This window comes from Xenopus laevis, chromosome 1S (assembly GCF_017654675.1).
Source record: "Xenopus laevis strain J_2021 chromosome 1S, Xenopus_laevis_v10.1, whole genome shotgun sequence".
In the NCBI taxonomy this organism is placed as follows: Eukaryota; Metazoa; Chordata; class Amphibia; order Anura; family Pipidae; genus Xenopus; species Xenopus laevis.
In genome coordinates, this window is record NC_054372.1 from 71,429,349 (window position 1) to 71,448,823 (window position 19,475).

The 19,475-nt window shown below is 39.9% G+C and overlaps 1 protein-coding gene across 2 annotated transcripts in view; it reads right to left on the reverse strand.

Annotated features, from left to right (window-relative positions):
- The window catches only part of cnot6l.S (CCR4-NOT transcription complex subunit 6-like S homeolog), a 58,882-nt gene that overhangs the window by 19,208 nt on the left and 20,199 nt on the right, over window positions 1–19,475 (reverse strand). For both annotated transcript variants that reach the window (XM_041576024.1, NM_001094753.1), the window contains 3 exon segments: window positions 18,226–18,315; window positions 16,519–16,587; window positions 1,760–1,917 (listed from right to left, as the gene is read on the reverse strand). In XM_041576024.1, the coding sequence (XP_041431958.1) occupies window positions 1,760–1,917; window positions 16,519–16,587; window positions 18,226–18,315 (317 nt within the window).

Here is a 19,475-nt window from a genome sequence, read left to right on the forward strand (position 1 = left end):
ATAACCATCCTAGCAACCAGTGGTGTAAAAGGGCAGGAAACTAAACCATGTGCCCATCTGGGCCCTCCTCCTCTGGGATTGCAGATCAGCTGTATGGTAGTTTTGCACTGCCTGCAACATTTGATGCACAATTTGCCATAGGGTTATTGTGCAATAGCTTTATCAGGCTATTAACTTACAAATCAGAGCTAGTTAGCGGATAGTGGACAGAAAGTCAAGCAGTCAGACATGGCAACTGTCAACCTTGCTGAAAAGATCTGCATTTTCAGCAGTGTTACAATAGAGAAGCAATGGTCTTTTTTTCTAGTTGGGTTAATGTTTGGCTTCAGTTCTTCTAGTTGCATATACAGTTGAGTCCTAAAGTCTGGATACACCTAAAAATGTTCAAACTCCGTTTTTTACAACTGATAATACAGTATATTGCCTATTTTAAGCCAAATCTATTTTATTTCTAGAAGGCCAGTGAAATGTATGGCTTAGAGACAGATTTATTTTAGCTAAAGTCATACTGTAGCAGGAGATTCTACACTGCCTTTTAGAACATGTCCATGAAGGTCTATTAATGGTGGATACTGATACTTATTAACTAATGCCTCGATCCCTTTCACTAAATTATTCTTGTTGTTGTCCTGGAGGTTTATCTGGATTGTTTGGAACATTTCTTGATCCCTGGTAGTGAATATGAGCTTCCATCCTGAATACAGGCATGTGTGGTCACAATTTGTATACAATTATGTAGAGTTGCTAGTATAAATGTTGTGGGATCCTAAGCTTCTTGTTGTTCCTAAGAGAAAATGGACTTGTGTGGGTCCACAATTTTGTTTTTGAGTGCAAGGCTTTTCCCCATCGGTATTAAAGGAACAGTTCAGTGTAAAAATCAAAATTTAATAGTAAAAAAGTAAATAGGCTGTTCAAAATAAAAAATGTTTCCAATATAGTTAGCCAAAAATGTCTATAAAGGCTGGAATTACTGGATGTCTAACATAATAGCCAGAACACTACTTCCTACTTTTCAGCTCTCTAACTAGTCAGCGACTTTAAGTGGGGCCACATGGGACTTAACTGCTCAGTGAGTTTGCAATTGATCCTTAGCCAGCAGGTCAGATTAAAAAGCAACAGTCATGATCCATGTTGCCCCCCCCCTCTCAAGGCATTGATTGGTTACTGCCTGGTAACCAATCAGTAGAAACCAAAAGAGTTGCAAAGCATGAAGTGTTAAGGCTTTTATGTTACGACATCCAGTCACTCCAGCCTTTATACATTACATATTTGGCTAACTATATTAGAAAGATTTTTTTATTTTGCACAGCCTATTTACCTAGTTTTTATTTTTAGAGTGAACAATTCCTTTAAAGGCAAACAAGAAGTAACTGAGGTAAATCCTTAAATACAACTGGTGCATTCCCATTTAACAAAGACAAACGGCTATCAGAAGCTTCCTCAAGCCATTTGAGAATGTGCTATACTGTATTTAAAAAGACCATTAACAAGGTGCATTTTAACCTTTCACTCTGATGAAATTAAATATGGCAAATGTTGAAATAAAATTGGTCTCTAAGCTATTACTTTGAAATAAGTGCATACTGAATTAAATTCGACTCCACATTGCCTATGTTAAGTTAAATATGGTAAGATAAAAAATATGGAGTTTAAACATCTTTAGAATAGCTGTATGTAACTAGGACTGTATGAATCAGGCATCCAGGGTGTAGCATTCATTACACAAATGCCCTTGAGAGTCCTCCTTCTGCTCCTTTACCTGAAGACTGATGATGTCTGCATCGCAACTGACAATCTCTTCCATGATGCCTTTCTTTCGGTATTCCCAGTTTAATGCCCAGGATGGGCAATAGCCATACAGCTGCCGGGTAGCATATTTATCACATAGCACATTGAAGCACATTACTGTGAAGGGTACTGCAAAAGAAGAAGACAGAAAGCTTGAATTTGTGTTAAAAACATATATGCTGGCAATCACATCTCTTGCAACCGAAGCCGAATCGACCAACAAGTGAAACCCAGTTGTGTACCATCTGCCGCTGTGAAAGCGCTTCGGAAGTTATAACATTTGTACAACGGTGCAAGGGTCGTGACAATTGGTCTCAAATGGTTTCAGATATAAACGTTAGATGCCATATATACATGTGAATTGAAAGGAGCAGCGGTATAAAAAAAAAAACCAAAACTAAGTTTCACAGATGTTGCAATTAAAAGCTGTCTCAGCCTACATTGGTTCTATGCAGTGGTCTTTTTACATTTAAATGTGGCTCACGAGTAAAAAAGGTTGGGGACCCCTGGTTCTATGTATAGTATGCCTTACATATGAAGCAAGCTATTTATGAATACTGTAGATCAGTGCTGTCCAACTAGTATGGTCCCAAGGGCTGGAACCTTTCAGGCCTATGTGGTGGAGTGCCGATAATGGAAGCCAGTGTTGACCACTCCCCTTTTTTGAACCAAACCCACATTATCACAAGAAATGTTAAGACCATACCACATTAATGGTAGTAGCACACCTAAAAATCAAATGGTTGGTGCTCACGGTAGGGATATCACTCATATGTGAAAAAGTCACATTAAAACATACCCGTAAAGCCATATGCCGCCTCCTACCCTTCAAATAACACACCACCCCTCAGCACATGATTAAATACCTTAGGGGCCCTCTAACAACAATTTCCAAATGCTTACAACCCTACCAGGCTCACGCCCCATGGGTAGCGTAGTGCAGACAGAGTACAGCACTCAGTGAGCAAAGGAAAGCAAAGTATGTCAGACACAAGGAGCACAGGGCAACAAGCAGGAGACAGGGAAACCTATCAGCACTCTTATATGAACAGTTCATACAGACACAATTCTGGTGCCACTCCAGCAGTTTGGCTGAGCATTAACAGGTGAACAATGTGGGCACTTTCAGTCTGGGTTTGACATGTGAACAGTACAGGACTTTAGGAGTGTGAACTACCGTATATACTAGAGTATAAGCCGAGGTACCTAATTTTACCTCCAAAAACTGGGAAAGCTTATTGACTCAAGTATAAGCCTAGGGTGAGAAATGCAGCAGCTTCTGGTAAGTTTCAATCAAAAGATTGAGGGTTCCTGCTCCCATTGGAGGTGCCGGTGTCTCGTTTTTGGATGCCGGCGACCATTCTTGGACACCGGCGAATCTTCTTGGAGACTATTCTTGGACACGGCGACTATTCTTAGGCGCCGGCGACCGTTTTTGCGCTTGACCCGAGTATAAGCCAAGGTAGAGTTTATCAGCATATTTTAGGGGCTGAAAAACTTGTCTTATACTCTAGTATATACGGTATATATGCGTATACTGTATATACTTGCAGGGACGGAATTACAGTCGTAAACAATGCAGCAGTCTACGTCTGAATTTGAGATATAAGCAATGCAGGAGCCAGTTCATCTCTGCACCAATACTTTTTAAAGTTTACACAAGGTAAGCAATCACAGCAGGCAAACTTTTACATGGTGGGCCACAGGCTGTGTGCAGCCCGCCGCCAGTTGGACAGCACTACTTTACATTGAAGTATGGTACTTTAAAAAGAAGCACATGGAGTTAGTACACAGGATTGCATACAGCAGCCTGACTGGACAAACTAAAAATGAGACTAGAGTACAGTGGTGTGAAAAACTATTTGCCCCCCTTCCTGATTTCTTATTCTTTTGCATGTTTGTCACACAAAATGTTTCTGATCATCAAACACATTTAACTATTAGTCAAAGATAACACAAGTAAACACAAAATGCAGTTTTTAAATGAGGGTTTTTATTATTTAGGGAGAAAAGAAATCCAAACCTGTGTGAAAAAGTAATTGCCCCCTGAACCTAATAACTGGTTGGGCCACCCTTAGCAGCAATAACTGCAATCAAGCGTTTGCGATAACTTGCAACGAGTCTTTTACAGCGCTCTGGAGGAATTTTGGCCCACTCATCTTTGCAGAATTGTTGTAATTCAGCTTTATTTGAGGGTTTTCTAGCATGAACCGCCTTTTTAAGGTCATGCCACAACATCTCAATAGGATTCAGGTCAGGACTGACTAGGCCACTCCAAAGTCTTCATTTTGTTTTTCTTCAGCCATTCAGAGGTGGATTTGCTGGTGTGTTTTGGGTCATTGTCCTGCTGCAGCACCCAAGATCGCTTCAGCTTGAGTTGACGAACAGATGGCCGGACATTCTCCTTCAGGATTTTTTGGTAGACAGTAGAATTCATGGTTCCATCTATCACAGCAAGTCTTCCAGGTCCTGAAGCAGCAAAACAACCCCAGACCATCACACTACCACCACCATATTTTACTGTTGGTATGATGTTCTTTTTCTGAAATGCTGTGTTACTTTTACGCCAGATGTAACGGGACGCGCACCTTCCAAAAAGTTCAACTTTTGTCTCGTCGGTCCACAAAGTCTTGGCAATCATTGAGATGTTTTTTTAGCAAAATTGAGACGAGCCTTAAAGGACCAGTAACATAAAAAAAAAATGTTTAAAAATACGTTCGAGCACAACAAAAAATGAACACAGAGACAAATGAAACTTTTAAATAGCAAAGACTTTATTAAGAAATAACTTACAGAAAGTCCACTTCCTGTCCTCTTCAGAAACGGCGAAAAGGCGACCATCCACACTGCAGCGATCGAATTTCTCCTCCCTGGCTATTCACTGACGTCTTCCTCCCGGCGTCCAGCAGAAGCAGTGTCTGTCACAGGCTCTTCTCTCCTTCACCGTAGATCGGCTTCCCTCCTCCGCTCTCCTCACCTCCCTCTCTGTCTTCCCTGCTCTCCTACTCTCAGAGAGAGACATGCGGTGCCTGGTTACATTCCAGTTATAGGCAGAACAGAAAGCCGCAGGTTACTTACAGGCGTCCAGCAGCAGCATTGTCAGAGGCTCTCCTTTACCGTGCATCAGCTTCCCTCCTCCGTGACATGGGCAAGTTTTATAACTGGGGTAGACTCTTCAGCAAAGGCCTCCTACGCAGGAATATACCAAATGTGAGCAAGCAGCCCACGAGAGCAGTGAGCGATCCTTGTCTGTGCCCTCCACTCCCACGTGGGAACTGGCCTGGGATTAACCCTACCGCTGCTAACTGATCAGGATTCCTCAGCAGGCGCCACTTCTGATGGTTCTTCAGACGTCTTTTTTAAGAGGGAGGTGAGGAGAGCGGAGGAGGGAAGCCGATCTACGGTGAAGGAGAGAAGAGCCTGTGACAGACACTGCTGCTGCTGGATGCCGGGAGGAAGATGTCAGTGAATGGCCAGGGAGGATAAATCGATCGCTGCAGTGTGGATGGTCGCCTTTTCTGAAGAGGACAGGAAGTGGACTTTCTGTAAGTTATTTCTTAATAAAGTCTTTGCTATTTAAAAGTTTCATTTGTCTTGGTGTTAATTTTTTGTTGTGGTCTAACGAATTTTTAAACATTTTTTTTTTATGTTACTGGTCCTTTAATGTTCTTTTTGCTTAAAAGTGGTTTGCGCCTTGGAAATCTGCCATGCAGGCCGTTTTTGCCCAGTCTCTTTCTTATGGTGGAGTCGTGAACACTGACCTTAATTGAGGCAAGTGAGGCCTGCAGTTCTTTAGATGATGTCCTGGGGTCTTTTGTGGCCTCTCGGATGAGTTGTCTCTGCGCTCTTGGGGTAATTTTGGTCGGCCGGCCACTCCTGGGAAGGTTCACCACTGTTCCATGTTTTTGCCATTTGTGGATAATGGCTCTCACTGTGGTTCGCTGGAGTCCCAAAGCTTTAAAAATGGCTTTATAACCTTTGAAATTGAACTCAGGTGTGATAAACTAGCGCTATAAAGATACTAGACCATTTTATATACAGGTATAGGACCTATTATACAGAGTGCTTTGGATTTGGTTTCCCAGATAAGAGATCCTTCTGTAATTTTATATACCCAAGTGTGCTAAAAAAAACAAAAAAAGGCAATGTTAACATTAAATAAACCCAGTAGTAGTGTTTTGCAGCAAATATGGATGCAAACAGGTTAATTACAAGGTACTATTTTATTATTAGAGCAAAAGGTTAAAATGATGTGCTTAGAATGGATTATGGGTAGATGCCTTCCCGTAATTAAGAGCTTTCTTTCGGTAACTGGTTCCTGAATGAGGGAACCACACGAAAATACCACTGCAATTACATGCTCACATAAGAGTATGCTGCTAGAATCAGCCAGCTTGATCACAGTTGTTTTCCTAAGCAACCTTGGTCAATGAGAAGCTACTAGGACAGGTCTGGATTTAGGCTAGAGTTGCCACCCGGCCGCTATTTTACCGGCCTAGCCGGTAAAACACCTGCCAAGGCCGGGCCGGTATTGCAAATTTACCGGCAATGCAATTGCCGGTAATTTGAAATACCCTTTAAAAAAAGCCCCTGGCCTGCCCAATTCGAAAAGAACTTACCTTTTTTCCAGCGCTGTGTGATGTTGCCCCGCCCCTTTTGCGGCACACAACGTAGCTCCGCCCCCTTTTAGCATCACGGACCGTCCCCTTTTGTGCCTGCCCCCAACTAGCCGGTAAAATTTTTTAATAAAGGTGGCAACCCTAATTTAGGCTAGCAAACAGCCTGCATTGAAGCAGTCAAATTCGCTTTTATAGACTTAATTTAATCGATTATATGACAGGCTGCTACTCTGCTGGCAAAAAAAATGCTGGTTGAAAATATACCAAGTGCAATAAGGAAATAGATTTTCTACAACTTCTGGTTAGCTTAAAACTGACCAAGCAGTATGGTAGATACTCCACGAGCTATTGTCTCACACTCACAGCCAAAAGGCATCACAGGAAACTGAAGAGTAACCATATCTGTTAAGCAGCTTTGGTTATAACAGCTTATTGCTCCAAAATGATCAATTGAGACTAAATAAAGAATGACTAAAACAGGCATCACCAAAGTTGCCAATGGTCAAGAAGCTGCCTAATGGTCCCCTTAGTAGTCACATTATCAGACTAAAACATAATATACTTGCGATATCAACTAAAAAATCAAAAAAAAAAAAAAAAAAAACCCAAACAAACTCCAAAGTAAAATAACAAATGCCAATCACATTTTGGGAGAATGCACCCAATAAAATTATAAGTCAGTAGGGAGCTCCCAAGATTCTAGAATGCAAGATGTCTAGTGCTTTTAAAAAAACAAAACATGAACCAGTAAACCTTTGCTTCAATAGTCTAGCTACAGTTGACTATTCACAACTAATTGCAGTTTCTGTTTATTTCAGTTTCAAAGCAAGAGTTCAGAAGCTTAAGCCTTATACCACACCAGGCCTGATCTGGGTCTGTGGGGAAGAAAGCATGAACACAGAAATCTGCTGCTTGTGCCTACAACAATGCAATGGTTCCAGGTACAGGCATGGTAAGGGGCAGATAGCATCACAGGGCTGATTCTAGGCCTGTGTTTTTCAACAGACTAAGAATCAGCCTCTGTGGCATTAGGCACAATACCTTTATTGCATAATAAAAAAAAAGTTACGTTTATAATACTAAAACAAATTGAAATTAGCATGTGCATCTTTGTTCTCTGGTGCTGAATCTTGAAAAAATGGTAGACGTCATAGGCTAAATACAGTGGACTTGATAAATAGGTACAGGTAGATTCAGCCCAGAAGACTGAATATGCTGATCTTCCAGTAAAATTATGAATTATAAGGGCATGGTTATGACGCTGACCTGAGCAGACAGATTTCCAGGGTTCCGCTCCTGGCAATACCAAAAAGCAAATATTAAGCATTTACCTGGGCACGAAAACAATTAAAGCTAGCAGCTATTGTCCTGGAACATGACCAGAGAAGGTTAAATCGAGGAAACAGACCACTAAACGCAAAGAATCTCCTCCGCGGACTTCTACAGCACATGCAGGAGCAGAACCCAAGATGGCCGCCAATACTAAAACCTGTCCTCAAGCCTCCCCACAGACTGACCGGGATTTAGATTCTGAGTCTCCTCGTTCGAGACCACATTAATATACTCCGGAGATGCAGTACTTATAAGCCAATTCAATCAACTACTACAAACAGTTGTCCACCGTGGCAACGAAAAATACAGACCACGTGATGCAGGAATTGCGAGACCTAGGAAACAGAACAGCAGCAGTGGAAGACAAGGTTGACTATATACTGAACAAAGTTAACTCACACGACCAACTTATAGTTAATTTAAAACGACAATTAACAGATCTTCAAAACCGCATGGAAGACACAGAAAACAATATCAGAATTCGGGGCCTCCCAGACACTGTTCAAGACTTACATACTGAGATCCCACAATTGTTGGCAGAACTTGTGCCAGACAATCACCGGATCAACTAATATTGGACAGGGTCCGTCGAGCTCTAGGACCCAGAATACAAGGAGCTCCACCAAAGGACATAATTGCCAGAGTACACTACTTTAAAGGGATACTGTCATCTGAAAACATGTTTTTTTCATAACGCATCAGTTAATAGTGCTACTTCCAGCAGAATTCTGCACTGAAATCCATTTCTCAAAAGAGCAAACAGATTTTTTTATATTCAATTTTGAAATCTGACATGGGGCTAGACATTTTGTCAATTTCCCAGCTGCCCCTGTCATGTGACTTGTGCCTGCACTTTAGGAGAGAAATGCTTTCTGGCAGGCTGCTGTTTTTCCTTCTCAATGTAACTGAATGTGTCTCAGTGAGACATGGGTTTTTACTATTGAGTGTTGTTCTTAGATCTACCAGGCAGCTGTTATCTTGTGTTAGGGAGCTGTTATCTGGTTACCTTCCCATTGTTCTTTTGTTTGGCTGCTGGGGAGGGAAGGGGGGGGGGGTGATATCACTCCAACTTGTAGTACAGCAGTAAAGAGTGATTGAAGTTTATCAGAGCACAAGTCACATGATTTGGGGCAGCTGGGAAATTGACAATATGTCTAGCCCCATGTCAGATTTCAAAATTGAATATAAAAAAATCTGTTTGCTCTTTTGAGAAATGGATTTCAGTGCAGAATTCTGCTGGAGCAGCACTATTAACTGATTCATTTTGAAAAAAAAATTTTTCCCATGACAGTATCCCTTTAAATCCAAGGAAGCAATTATGAATGCGTCACAATCAGCTGCCCAATTGGAATATAAAGGACACAGCTACTCTATCTATATGGACTTGGCATCCACAACCATACTACGCAGAAAGCAGATGAAAGCAGTTACAATAACGATCGCCCACCGGATCAGATACAGATGGGGATACCTCTTCAAGTTAACCTTTTTTCAGAACCAAAAACGTTCAATCTCAACCCCCGAAAAATGGTCTACTCCTATTGTCTCTGCTCAAACTGTCTGCAACACCTCTTACTTTTCTGAAACCTCCATCTCCTTCAAAAAGCAACAGTGACCGATCTAGCTCACCTTTATGGCATAAGAGCCCTAAAAACAATGGCTGAAGGACATCAAGTCTGGGTAACTATTGCTACAGTAAACTAAGGGTACCGACCGGTCGGTATCCCCCCCCCCACCTGACCTCACTTACAGTTGATGATTCAACACAATATTCTATAAATGGTTTATATGTAAATTGTTTTATGTTTATTGTGCAATTCGTTTGTTATATTGCAATCAATAACTGTCAGAATGCTTTATGGGCAGCAACTATGCTAAAAGAGTATCAACAGCCCCACTACCAGATAAAGATATGGTACGGTTATGTGTGACACAATGTGAAGGGGCTGAATTCCCCTTCTAAGAGATCTATGGCCTTCGGGCACTAACCAAATGGGAGCTGAAATTGTGTTCCTCCAAGAAACACTTTTCTAGTTCCTCAGCACCTAAATATTTTCACCATGCTTATCGTAATGTATATTTAGCATCTTTCCTACAAAAACAGAGTGGTGGCCGTTTGCAGGACCAAAAAGAGAGCATAGTTATCCCAATTAACCCACAGGAAATACAACAAGCAATAAAAGCATTAAAAGCTAAAACATCCGCAGGGCCAGATGGCCTGTATGGGAAATACTACAAAACGTTCTCAACAATCTTAACCCTTTAAGTGCCACCCCACGTAGAATCTACGTTCTGTAGGAATGGCACTTGAAATGCCATAGAACGTAGATTCTACGTTCTGCAGCACTTCAGGGTTAGGTAACGGAGGAGCGGCTTTTCAAGCCGCTTGCTCCGTTCCTTTTCATTCCCCAGCCAACGAGCAAGGGCCGGGAACAAGTGGTCCCTGAGGCGCGATCGCCCAGGGGCCCCAAATGCAGCAGCAAGCACATGCAAAATGCGTGCCCTGCTGCTGCTTCCACTTCCTGGACTGTAGCTCAGCCCCCTCCAAATGGATCTGCATGGGAGACGCTGCATTCTCTTCCTCCAGCCCTCCTCAATGATCTGGACCTGCTTCCCCCAGGTTAGTGCCCATCCACACACTTATTTTCCCATTACACACTTACATTCACACTTACACACAATCACATACATTTTTGGGGGATCAGGGGGGGTCACACACATTCACAGCACCCCCACACGCACACAACATGCAATTGGTCAGTTGTACACACACACACACTATTTTGTGTCTATTTTTTTGCCTGAAAAAACTGTATTATTGCCATTGCGAATAGCATATTCGCTAATTGCACTGCACAATACCTTTTGTATGTTATTTCGGTGATTATACTGCAATTTTGGTGATTTTGGTGCATTTTTAGTAATTTTATTGCATGTTTAGCCATTTTATTACATTTTCAGCTTTGCGAAGGTGTTGTTCCCCTTTTTCTGTCTGTAAAACCTATTTGGCCATGCTAAAATATTCAAACATTGATTCTGACTGCTGATTACAGAAGGCGAAAAAAAAAAAAAAAAAAAAGCATTGATTTTTGCGGTTTTGTTGGATTTTAGTGATTTTATACCATTTCGCTCTGTTCTTTGTTACTTCATTTTGACCATGGAAATTTTGTCTGCTATAACACCATTTGGAGGTCTCTGTGTCCAAAATAGTTTGGTAAGTCTTTTCATATCAGGCATCAAACTGTTCAGTACAATCCTGGCGTTCATATTTAGGATCTTTATGCTGGTATGTTACAAAATGTGGGGTATATAATGGGGTAAAATGCAAGCATTGTGACTATTTTCAGAAATTTCATAAAAAGCATTATGTTTAGCATTGCTTTGCGGTTTGGTAGTTTCCAGTTGAAAGATGTAATTACCTGCTTTAGATTCGTCTGAATGTGTACTTTTGGAAAATATATGGTTTTCTAGGGTCTCCATACTGTTAGGTGGTCTTATGGTGCATAATGCACATACCAGGTGCTTGTACTGTAGCAGTCAGAGTGTCATACGTGAAAATTCATATGTATGATTTTCATTTGGGTGTCTCTGTATGCCACCTAGTTTGGTAAATCTTTCATATCAGGCATCAAACTGTTCAGTTCCCCCCCCTGGCGTTCATATTTAGGATGACTTTTGTTGGTACGTTACAAAATGTGGGGTATATAATGGGGCAAAATGCAAGCTTTGTGACTATTTCAGAAAGTTAAACAAAAAGCCTTATGTTTAGCATAGCTTTGCGGTTTGGTAGTTAGCAGTAGAAAGATGGAATTACCTGCTTTAGATTCGTCAGAATGTGAACTTTCAGTAACTATGTGGTTTTCTAGGGTTTCCATACTGTTAGGGGCTCTCATTGGGTGCTTATGTTGTAGTAGCCAGAGTGTCATACTTGAAAATGCATATGCCCTATTTGGACTGGGGGGGTCTCTGTATGCCACATAGTTTGGTAAATCTATGTTTATTGGGTATCAAACGGTTTAGTAGACCCCTGGCAATCATATTTAGGGTGCTTTTTCTTGGTACGTAATGATACATGGGTGATATGGTGCTGGGAAGTTGAAGCTTTAAAGGCAATTTTCAGATATTTCACCAAAACCAACAGTTTTGGGAAAGCCTTGCTACTCAGTAGTTTGGGGCAGAAAGGCATGGGTACCCATTTTAGATTCGATAGAATGTGTCCTTTGCAGAAATATATGGTTTTGGGGGGTACAAATATATTTCTGTGTTTTTACCCCACAAAAAATGCAGTCAATGTGTTGATTTTTCATTAGCTGAAGTTACCCACAGGACTATTTGTATGCGCTAACTTCATTTTGGGGCCTCTAAATGCCAGATACTTTGGTAAACCTATGAACAATGGCCACCAAACAGTTTGGAGGAACCCTGGCAATCATATTTAGGGTGGTTTTACTTGGTACATAATGATACATGGGTGATATGGTGCTGGGAAGTTGAAGCTTTGATGCAATTTTCAGATATTTCACGAAAACCGACCATTTTGGGAAAGCCTTGCGACTCAGTAGTTTGGAGCAGAAAGGCATGGGTACCCATTTTAGATTTGGTAGAATGTGTCCTTTCCAAAAATATATGGTTTTGGGGGGTAAACCTATTTTTCGGTGTTTTTACCCCACAAAAAATGCAATCAATGTGTTGATTTTTCAGTAGCTGAAGTAAAGTCCGGGACAATTTGGATGTGCTAACTTCATATACAGGTCTCTAAATGCCAGGTACTTTGGTAAACCTATGGACAATGGGGATCAAACTGTTCAGTGGACCCCTGGCAATCATATTCAGGGTGCTTTTTCTTGGTATCTAATATAGTGTGTGATATTCGGAGCAGCAAAATAAAACCTTTTGAAGTGATTTTTCAAAATTTTGATAAATTTTGCAAAAAACCGCTACGTTCAGACAAGCTTTGAAATTTGGTAGTTAGGAGTAGAGAGACAGTTACCCATTTTGGAATCAGCAGTATGTGTACTTTCCAAAAATATATGGTTTTCTGGGGTAAACCTACTGTTTCAGGATTTTGTGGCCTTGGAATCTAAAGTATGCCACTTTCTGCCTTCTGCTTTCAAAATTCGGTAATATACTGCCGGGAGTTTTTGCTGTAAAGATGTCCCAAATCTAGCTAAAACTGTACATATCTGGTATTGGCACGTTCGAGAGACATGAGGCTTTCCAAATCAGTTGGATTTTCATGCATAAAATGAAATATTTTTCTGGTATAAGTTCATATATTGTGAAAAATAGGAATTTTTCTTTTTTTTTTGTATTTAGCACTATAAATCTTTTTGCAGAGGTGGAAATACATGAAGATTTAAAAAGCTCAGTTTCTCCCGAAAAAAACAATGTATAGTTTTCCTAGGTAAACTCTAGGTTTCCCCTCAGAAAATGCCCCTAAAGTGAGAGAGCACAAAATGTTTCAAAAACGTCTGGCATTTTGCTTAACCAAAATGGTCAATTCTGCTGGCACTTAAAGGGTTAATGTCATGGCTCCACACATTATTTAACTATATCCTACAACGTAAATATAAATTTAACTCATAGGAGTTATCCCCAAACAGGGGCGATCCTGTCCCCTCCGCCGCCTAAGGCAGCAGCAGAAATTCCCCAGAAATTCGCTCTTAAAGTAACAGGAGCAGCATTTTTGCTGCCCCTGGTACCTATTGGAGCGCTGCCGCCTGAGGCGACAGCCTCAACTCGCCTCATTGGCAAAGCACCCCTGTCCCCAAACCAGAGAAAAACCACACAAACTGCAAGAATCTTCCCCCAATTTCAAATCTAGACATAAAGCCGTTATTATGACCAAATTGAATTCTTTTCTAGGGACCTTAATACACAGAGACCAATCAGGTTTTATACCGGGGCAACAAGTCTCCGATAACATGCGCTTAACTTAATACACTTAGCAAAAAAGAACAATATTCCTTCAATCATCAGACCTGGAAAAGGCTTTTGATACAGTGTCATGGACATAGCTACAAAAACACTTTTAAAATATGGTTTTCCAATTAATTTTCTCAACGTTATCAAAGCTCTATATGATCACCATACAGCGCAGTACATCATATGGGATTCAGCTCCCCGAAATTCTCGATTGGGAGGGGCACTTGACAGGTCCCCGAAATTCTCGATTGGGAGGGGCACTTGACAGGTCCTCTGTCACGCCCCCAGTTTGCCCTAGCCATCGAACCCCTCGCAGCTGCAATTCGAGCGCATCGCAAAATAAATGGTATCAGACTGGGCAATGTGGACTATAAATGTGTTATATGCAGATGATATTATGCTGACAATCTCAAAACCTAGGTCATCCCTCCCATTCCTATACGATGAGCTACATAACTTTGGAAATATATCAGGTCTTAAAGTAAACGCAACAAAGAGAAGCTCTTAACATAACATACCTAGCCATACAACGCATTGTAACCAGCAAATAATAAAACAGCTCAAAGAACCTTAAAAATTATAACCTCCTGGAATAACCTCAAACTATCCTGGCTAGGGGGAATTACCAGAAAGCGAATATAATTACCTAATTTCCCCAGAGTCTCTCCTGATAGTCGAAGCCCGGTGTTGGCTGGAGGGGTCAGCACCTCTCCCAATCGTATCTATGTAGAAAATTAGCCGAACAACACAAGCTAGTATAGCGGGGATCTCCCCTGCAAGTTTATTAGGTCAAGTGATGTAACGTTTCGGGGGCGTGCCCCTTCATCCGAAACGTTACATCACTTGACCTAATAAACTTGCAGGGGAGATCCCCGCTATACTAGCTTGTGTTGTTCGGCTAATTTTCTACATAGGGGGAATTACCGCCATTAAAATGTCGGCTCTCCCACAACCGCTATAGCTTTATCGGACCCTTCCAGTCTTACCCCCTACTGGAATGCTAGGATCCCTACAAAAAGCCATCAACAAATTCATAAGGGATGGAAAGAGAGCCCAAATAAACTTTCTAACAGCTGCCAGACAGACATAAAGGAGGACTGGGAATCCCCAGTTTAAAAAAAAAACTATTTCATAGCGGCTCAATTTAGCACAGGACAATAGATACCCCGTTATGGGTACAACTGGAACAAGACATTAAAAGAATTGGAAATCTTTTATGGTCCAAAACAACAGCTGGTAAAATTGGCAATAACCCAGTTATATTGCATTCACTCAAAATATGGAATACGATCATTACAGTGCATGGAATATACTCTCCACACAAACTGGCAGCAAACTTTGTGGCAAAAAATGACTTTCCTTCAGGAATAAAGAAAGGCTCCTTCCAATGGTGGATAAACAATAACCTGCACTCTATATACTCACTAACCAAAAACAAACACATGCTAACATGGCAACAACTTCAGAAGAAATATAACATTCCACAACGTGAATTTCTAAGATATCATCAAATAAGACATTATTTAAGCACCTTGTGGAAAGAGAAAACGTTTCCAAATCCAACAATATACAGTAAGAACGAACGTGCCTACAAGATTTCCCCCAACAGCGTGTTCGCTCAATAATATATGACCAGGATCCCTTTGAAAGAGCTCAAATTTGTTTCACTATGGGAAAAAGACTTACGAATATGTATGGAGGAAGATTAATGGTCTGCCATCAAAGACACAGTACATTGCTCTATAAACATAGCCTTACAAGAAACATCCCAAAAAATTCGACAGCAATGGTATTTGGCTCCTAGCCGACTGGCGAAATGGTACCCAACATGTTCTCCCTTATGTTTTAGAAACTGTGGCCAACAAGGCGACTTGCACATCTGGTGGGAATATCCTACACATTAATAACAAATGTTACTGGTCTAACGTTAAGGAAAAACCCAGCGGAAGCACTAAAACAATCACAGGAGGGCAACAAGCACCTCAGGAAACTGAAACACACATTTTATATTATTAATCTACATTATAGCGACTGCCTGGAAGTCCCCAGTCCTAGACTTCCATCTAGTAAAAGCTTAAATGGACAATGTCCTGGTATTGGAAAAACTGACCAGCCTGAATCTGAATCTCAAAAATCCTTTTATAAAGTTTGGACCCCAAGGATGACCTACAGAAATGTCACCTAGGTGATTAACCATCACCAATCCCACCTGACACAAAAGGAATAATATAGGCAGGGAAAGATTAATTTACACAAATTTTAGTGTCCACCTATTGCCCACTCGGGTACCAAACCCAACCCTGATAAAGGAATGAATAAGAAAATTGACAGTACTCACAAAAGCTGGTTTGTAAATGTTTATTGTTACTTTGTTTAATGGTTCAGGATAACGAATGTATTGTAAAGGTGTCTTTACATTTCTGCAAACTGGGAACTGTCCAGTTTTACAAATAAAAATAAATAAAATAAAAATTATGAATTATATGCAGTTTAATGACAACAAATTGTAACCTCTGTTTTACCTGATTTGTTTCAAAGCCTGACTTGAACTCCTACTTCATTTTACTAACCTAATATTCACATTATATTTGAACAGGTTAAGCCATACGTTTTAAGATATGCTACATTATATTAAGATGAAGAGCTTTTCCTACTTAACTTTACTGAATCAAATAGCTGCAAGCACTACTAAACGTATAATTCCTGCATTTCAAGTTATATAAAAGTTTGGCATAGCTGTTTAAAGGGTGAAAAGAACAAAATTGGAACAATATAGAAGGGACTTCATGACTTAACATAACTTAACATAGAAAATTACAAAAACTGTATGGGTGAATGATAGAGGCAGAAATACCTGAGGGAAGAATTTGGTCTCGTTCTTTTAATGTAATCCACGGCCTCTGAGGAAGCTGTTCTGGATGAACTGTAATAGACAAAACCATTTTTTTTTTTTAATATGAGCTAAATACAGAATGAAAGGAGTTCACATTACAAACGTATAAAGTTGGCAGTTAATTACTTTATGGTTACAAACAAGAAGATGGGTGCGTAAACAATTACGAAATAGTCTTATACACTGCGAGTGTCAGATTATGTATACCAAAATAGGACTAAAATCTCATCTTTTTTTTTTTTTTTTTGAAAGATCCTCTTAAAAGGTAATACATGAAGTTTACCTGTCCTTGGTAACCCAGGCTTAACCAAAGAAGAATATTGCATATAGTGGGTTCACACACTCTAAATACTATACAGACCAAAGGGGGAAAAGTAAATTTATTTTTATATATAGATATTAAATGTGCATCAAGTAGATCAATATCTAATACAAAAGACAATTTATACAAAATAGTACTAACAAGTATATACATACTACCAATTTCAAAGCAAAAAGAGAAAAAACAAACCACAAGGGACGGATAGACTTTGCCAAAAGATGAGAATACCCCAACGTTTCCGCACACTAGCCTTTGTCAAGGGGGATTCTTTGACAAAGGCTAGTGTGCCGAAACGTTGGGGTATTCTCATCCTTTGGCAAAGTCTACCCGTGGTATCCCTGGATTATCAGCACTTCTGACATTTGGTATATCATTACTTGAAAAATATTTTTTGCTAGTTGGAGTGCCCTCCTTTTGATTTGTGTTTCTTTAACCAAAGAAGAAATCAGGTGTTATGTGATCACCATGGCGACTGAACAAAGGTGCTTTTCAATATTTTGGAGTTGCAGAGTTCCAGAACAGTCTAATACTAGAGAGAATCTCTGTAGCTCACTCACATAAGTCCATCACTATTCCCAAAAGTGGGTTTACAAGGATACAGATAAACAGATATGCTCATGCACCATCAAATTAATTTATTTCAAATTAATTTATTTCAAATTAATAATTCCTAAAATGCTCAAATTGCATAGGACAAAGAATGTCAATGTGTGACCAGGTTAACACTGACCTAAAAAATGTAATTCTAGCGAGATTTTTTGTTATATATAACTCAAAAAGACAAGCATTTTTACTTAGAAAAAGTGCATAACCGCAACAAATATTCAATCCTATTTTTTTGAGAAACTTGCAAAAGGGTTGAAACGTTGGCCACAATTTTTAATACCTAACAAGGTTACCCAAATTTAGCCAAACTATGGCTTAAGAGAATGATGGTGGTCATGGGAAAAACTCGACCTGCAGCTGACCCTAAAGAACCCACACCACCCTATCCTAACCCCCTGCACTATCCCATTTATATACTTATGCCAACCACACCCACTATGATGTCAAAGAAGGGGTGGGGCACATCAGAAAAGTATATAAAAACGAGTGCATCCAGTGGACACTAGAAGGTCAGGATAAGGTTTAGGCTGCACCCGCACATCACTAAATGGTGGATTACAGCACTGATTTATCTTACAGCACTAAATAATCTTTATATTATCCCAGAGAGTAATTATCAAACGATCTCTATTTTCAACAGACAGTAAGAATTTGTTTCCGTCTACTTACCAAGTAATGCATCAACCAACATAAATTTACACATTCAAATTATATAAATTTTTTGCACTCCTTGTACATACCGGATAGATTGTCAAGCATGTAATTCAGTAGCTTTCGCATCCCGTCTGGTTCCTGGTACAGGCCAAGAATGTCCTGTGATAAAGGATTGCCTGCAGAATTCATATCCCAAAAAATGTCCATTAGCACTGTGTACAGCAAATGCATGCTGCAGTTTGTTTTTGGTCAACTCACCTTTTTTAAAAATTAATAAAAAAAATTCCACAATGCTAGGACTATTGCCGAAATGTTGACTTAATAATTATATTTCAAATGTGCAATTGTTAAATGGTCTTTATCACCAAAATAAATAAGAACACCACAGTATCTTATTATACCAAACTGATAAGTGCACTATAAAGTACTTTTCTGGATACATTCCTTAATCTATAATGTCATCAGTTATCTTGCTAGGAAATGTTGTAGCATTTATAAAGTCTAGTTGCTATGCTGTTCCCAAAGTATGAACAGTGCCACATATGTACTTCAATGAATCTGTATGCCCCTGTGGCCAAATACCAAAAAAGTGGCAAGTATTTGCCAAATGCTTTTGCATTACCTATCTGGTCCCCTTGCTCCTCTATGAGAAGGCTGCCATATTTGTGCAGTCCATTACCATTAGAAACTAACAGGTTGAGAAGGGACAGTCAGGTTGGCAAAACAGTCAGGTTTAGGGACTTCAAGAAACAATTCCTTACAAAAGCAGTACTACCAGTGAAAAACGATCAACATGATCAATAGGCAACTTTTAATGTACAGAAATAAATTGAACAGCAGTTTTTAATGTCAGCATCACTTTAAGTGCCTTGATTATTGGCTTGTGAATTTATGGACTAAGGTTATATTTATAGAGCATGCTTGATGCTGGAAACCAATTGCTGCAATTATATTTAGATAGAACACACTAACTAGAGAACCATATTTTAACCAGCACTAGTTATGGAGCTAAAGGCTTACAGTCTGTTTACTTCTAGACAATTTATGCCTCATACTTTATCTTTCTGAATATGGCAAAATATCACATTATGCTGTCACCTGTTAGCATGCACACTTATAGGTTACTTCAGAAAGCCATGCCAGTATTACTTTCTGTCTCTCATTTACTGCTGTGTAAATGCTTTAAGGAAGTGGTTACAGCAAGTATAGTCTAACAAGTATAGCATTTGTCAGTGATAAACAATAACTGCTACATTAATATGACATATACCTCCTTTAAAGAACATCACCCAAATGGTTAAATTGTAATACTGCACTACAAATTCTATTAAAACAG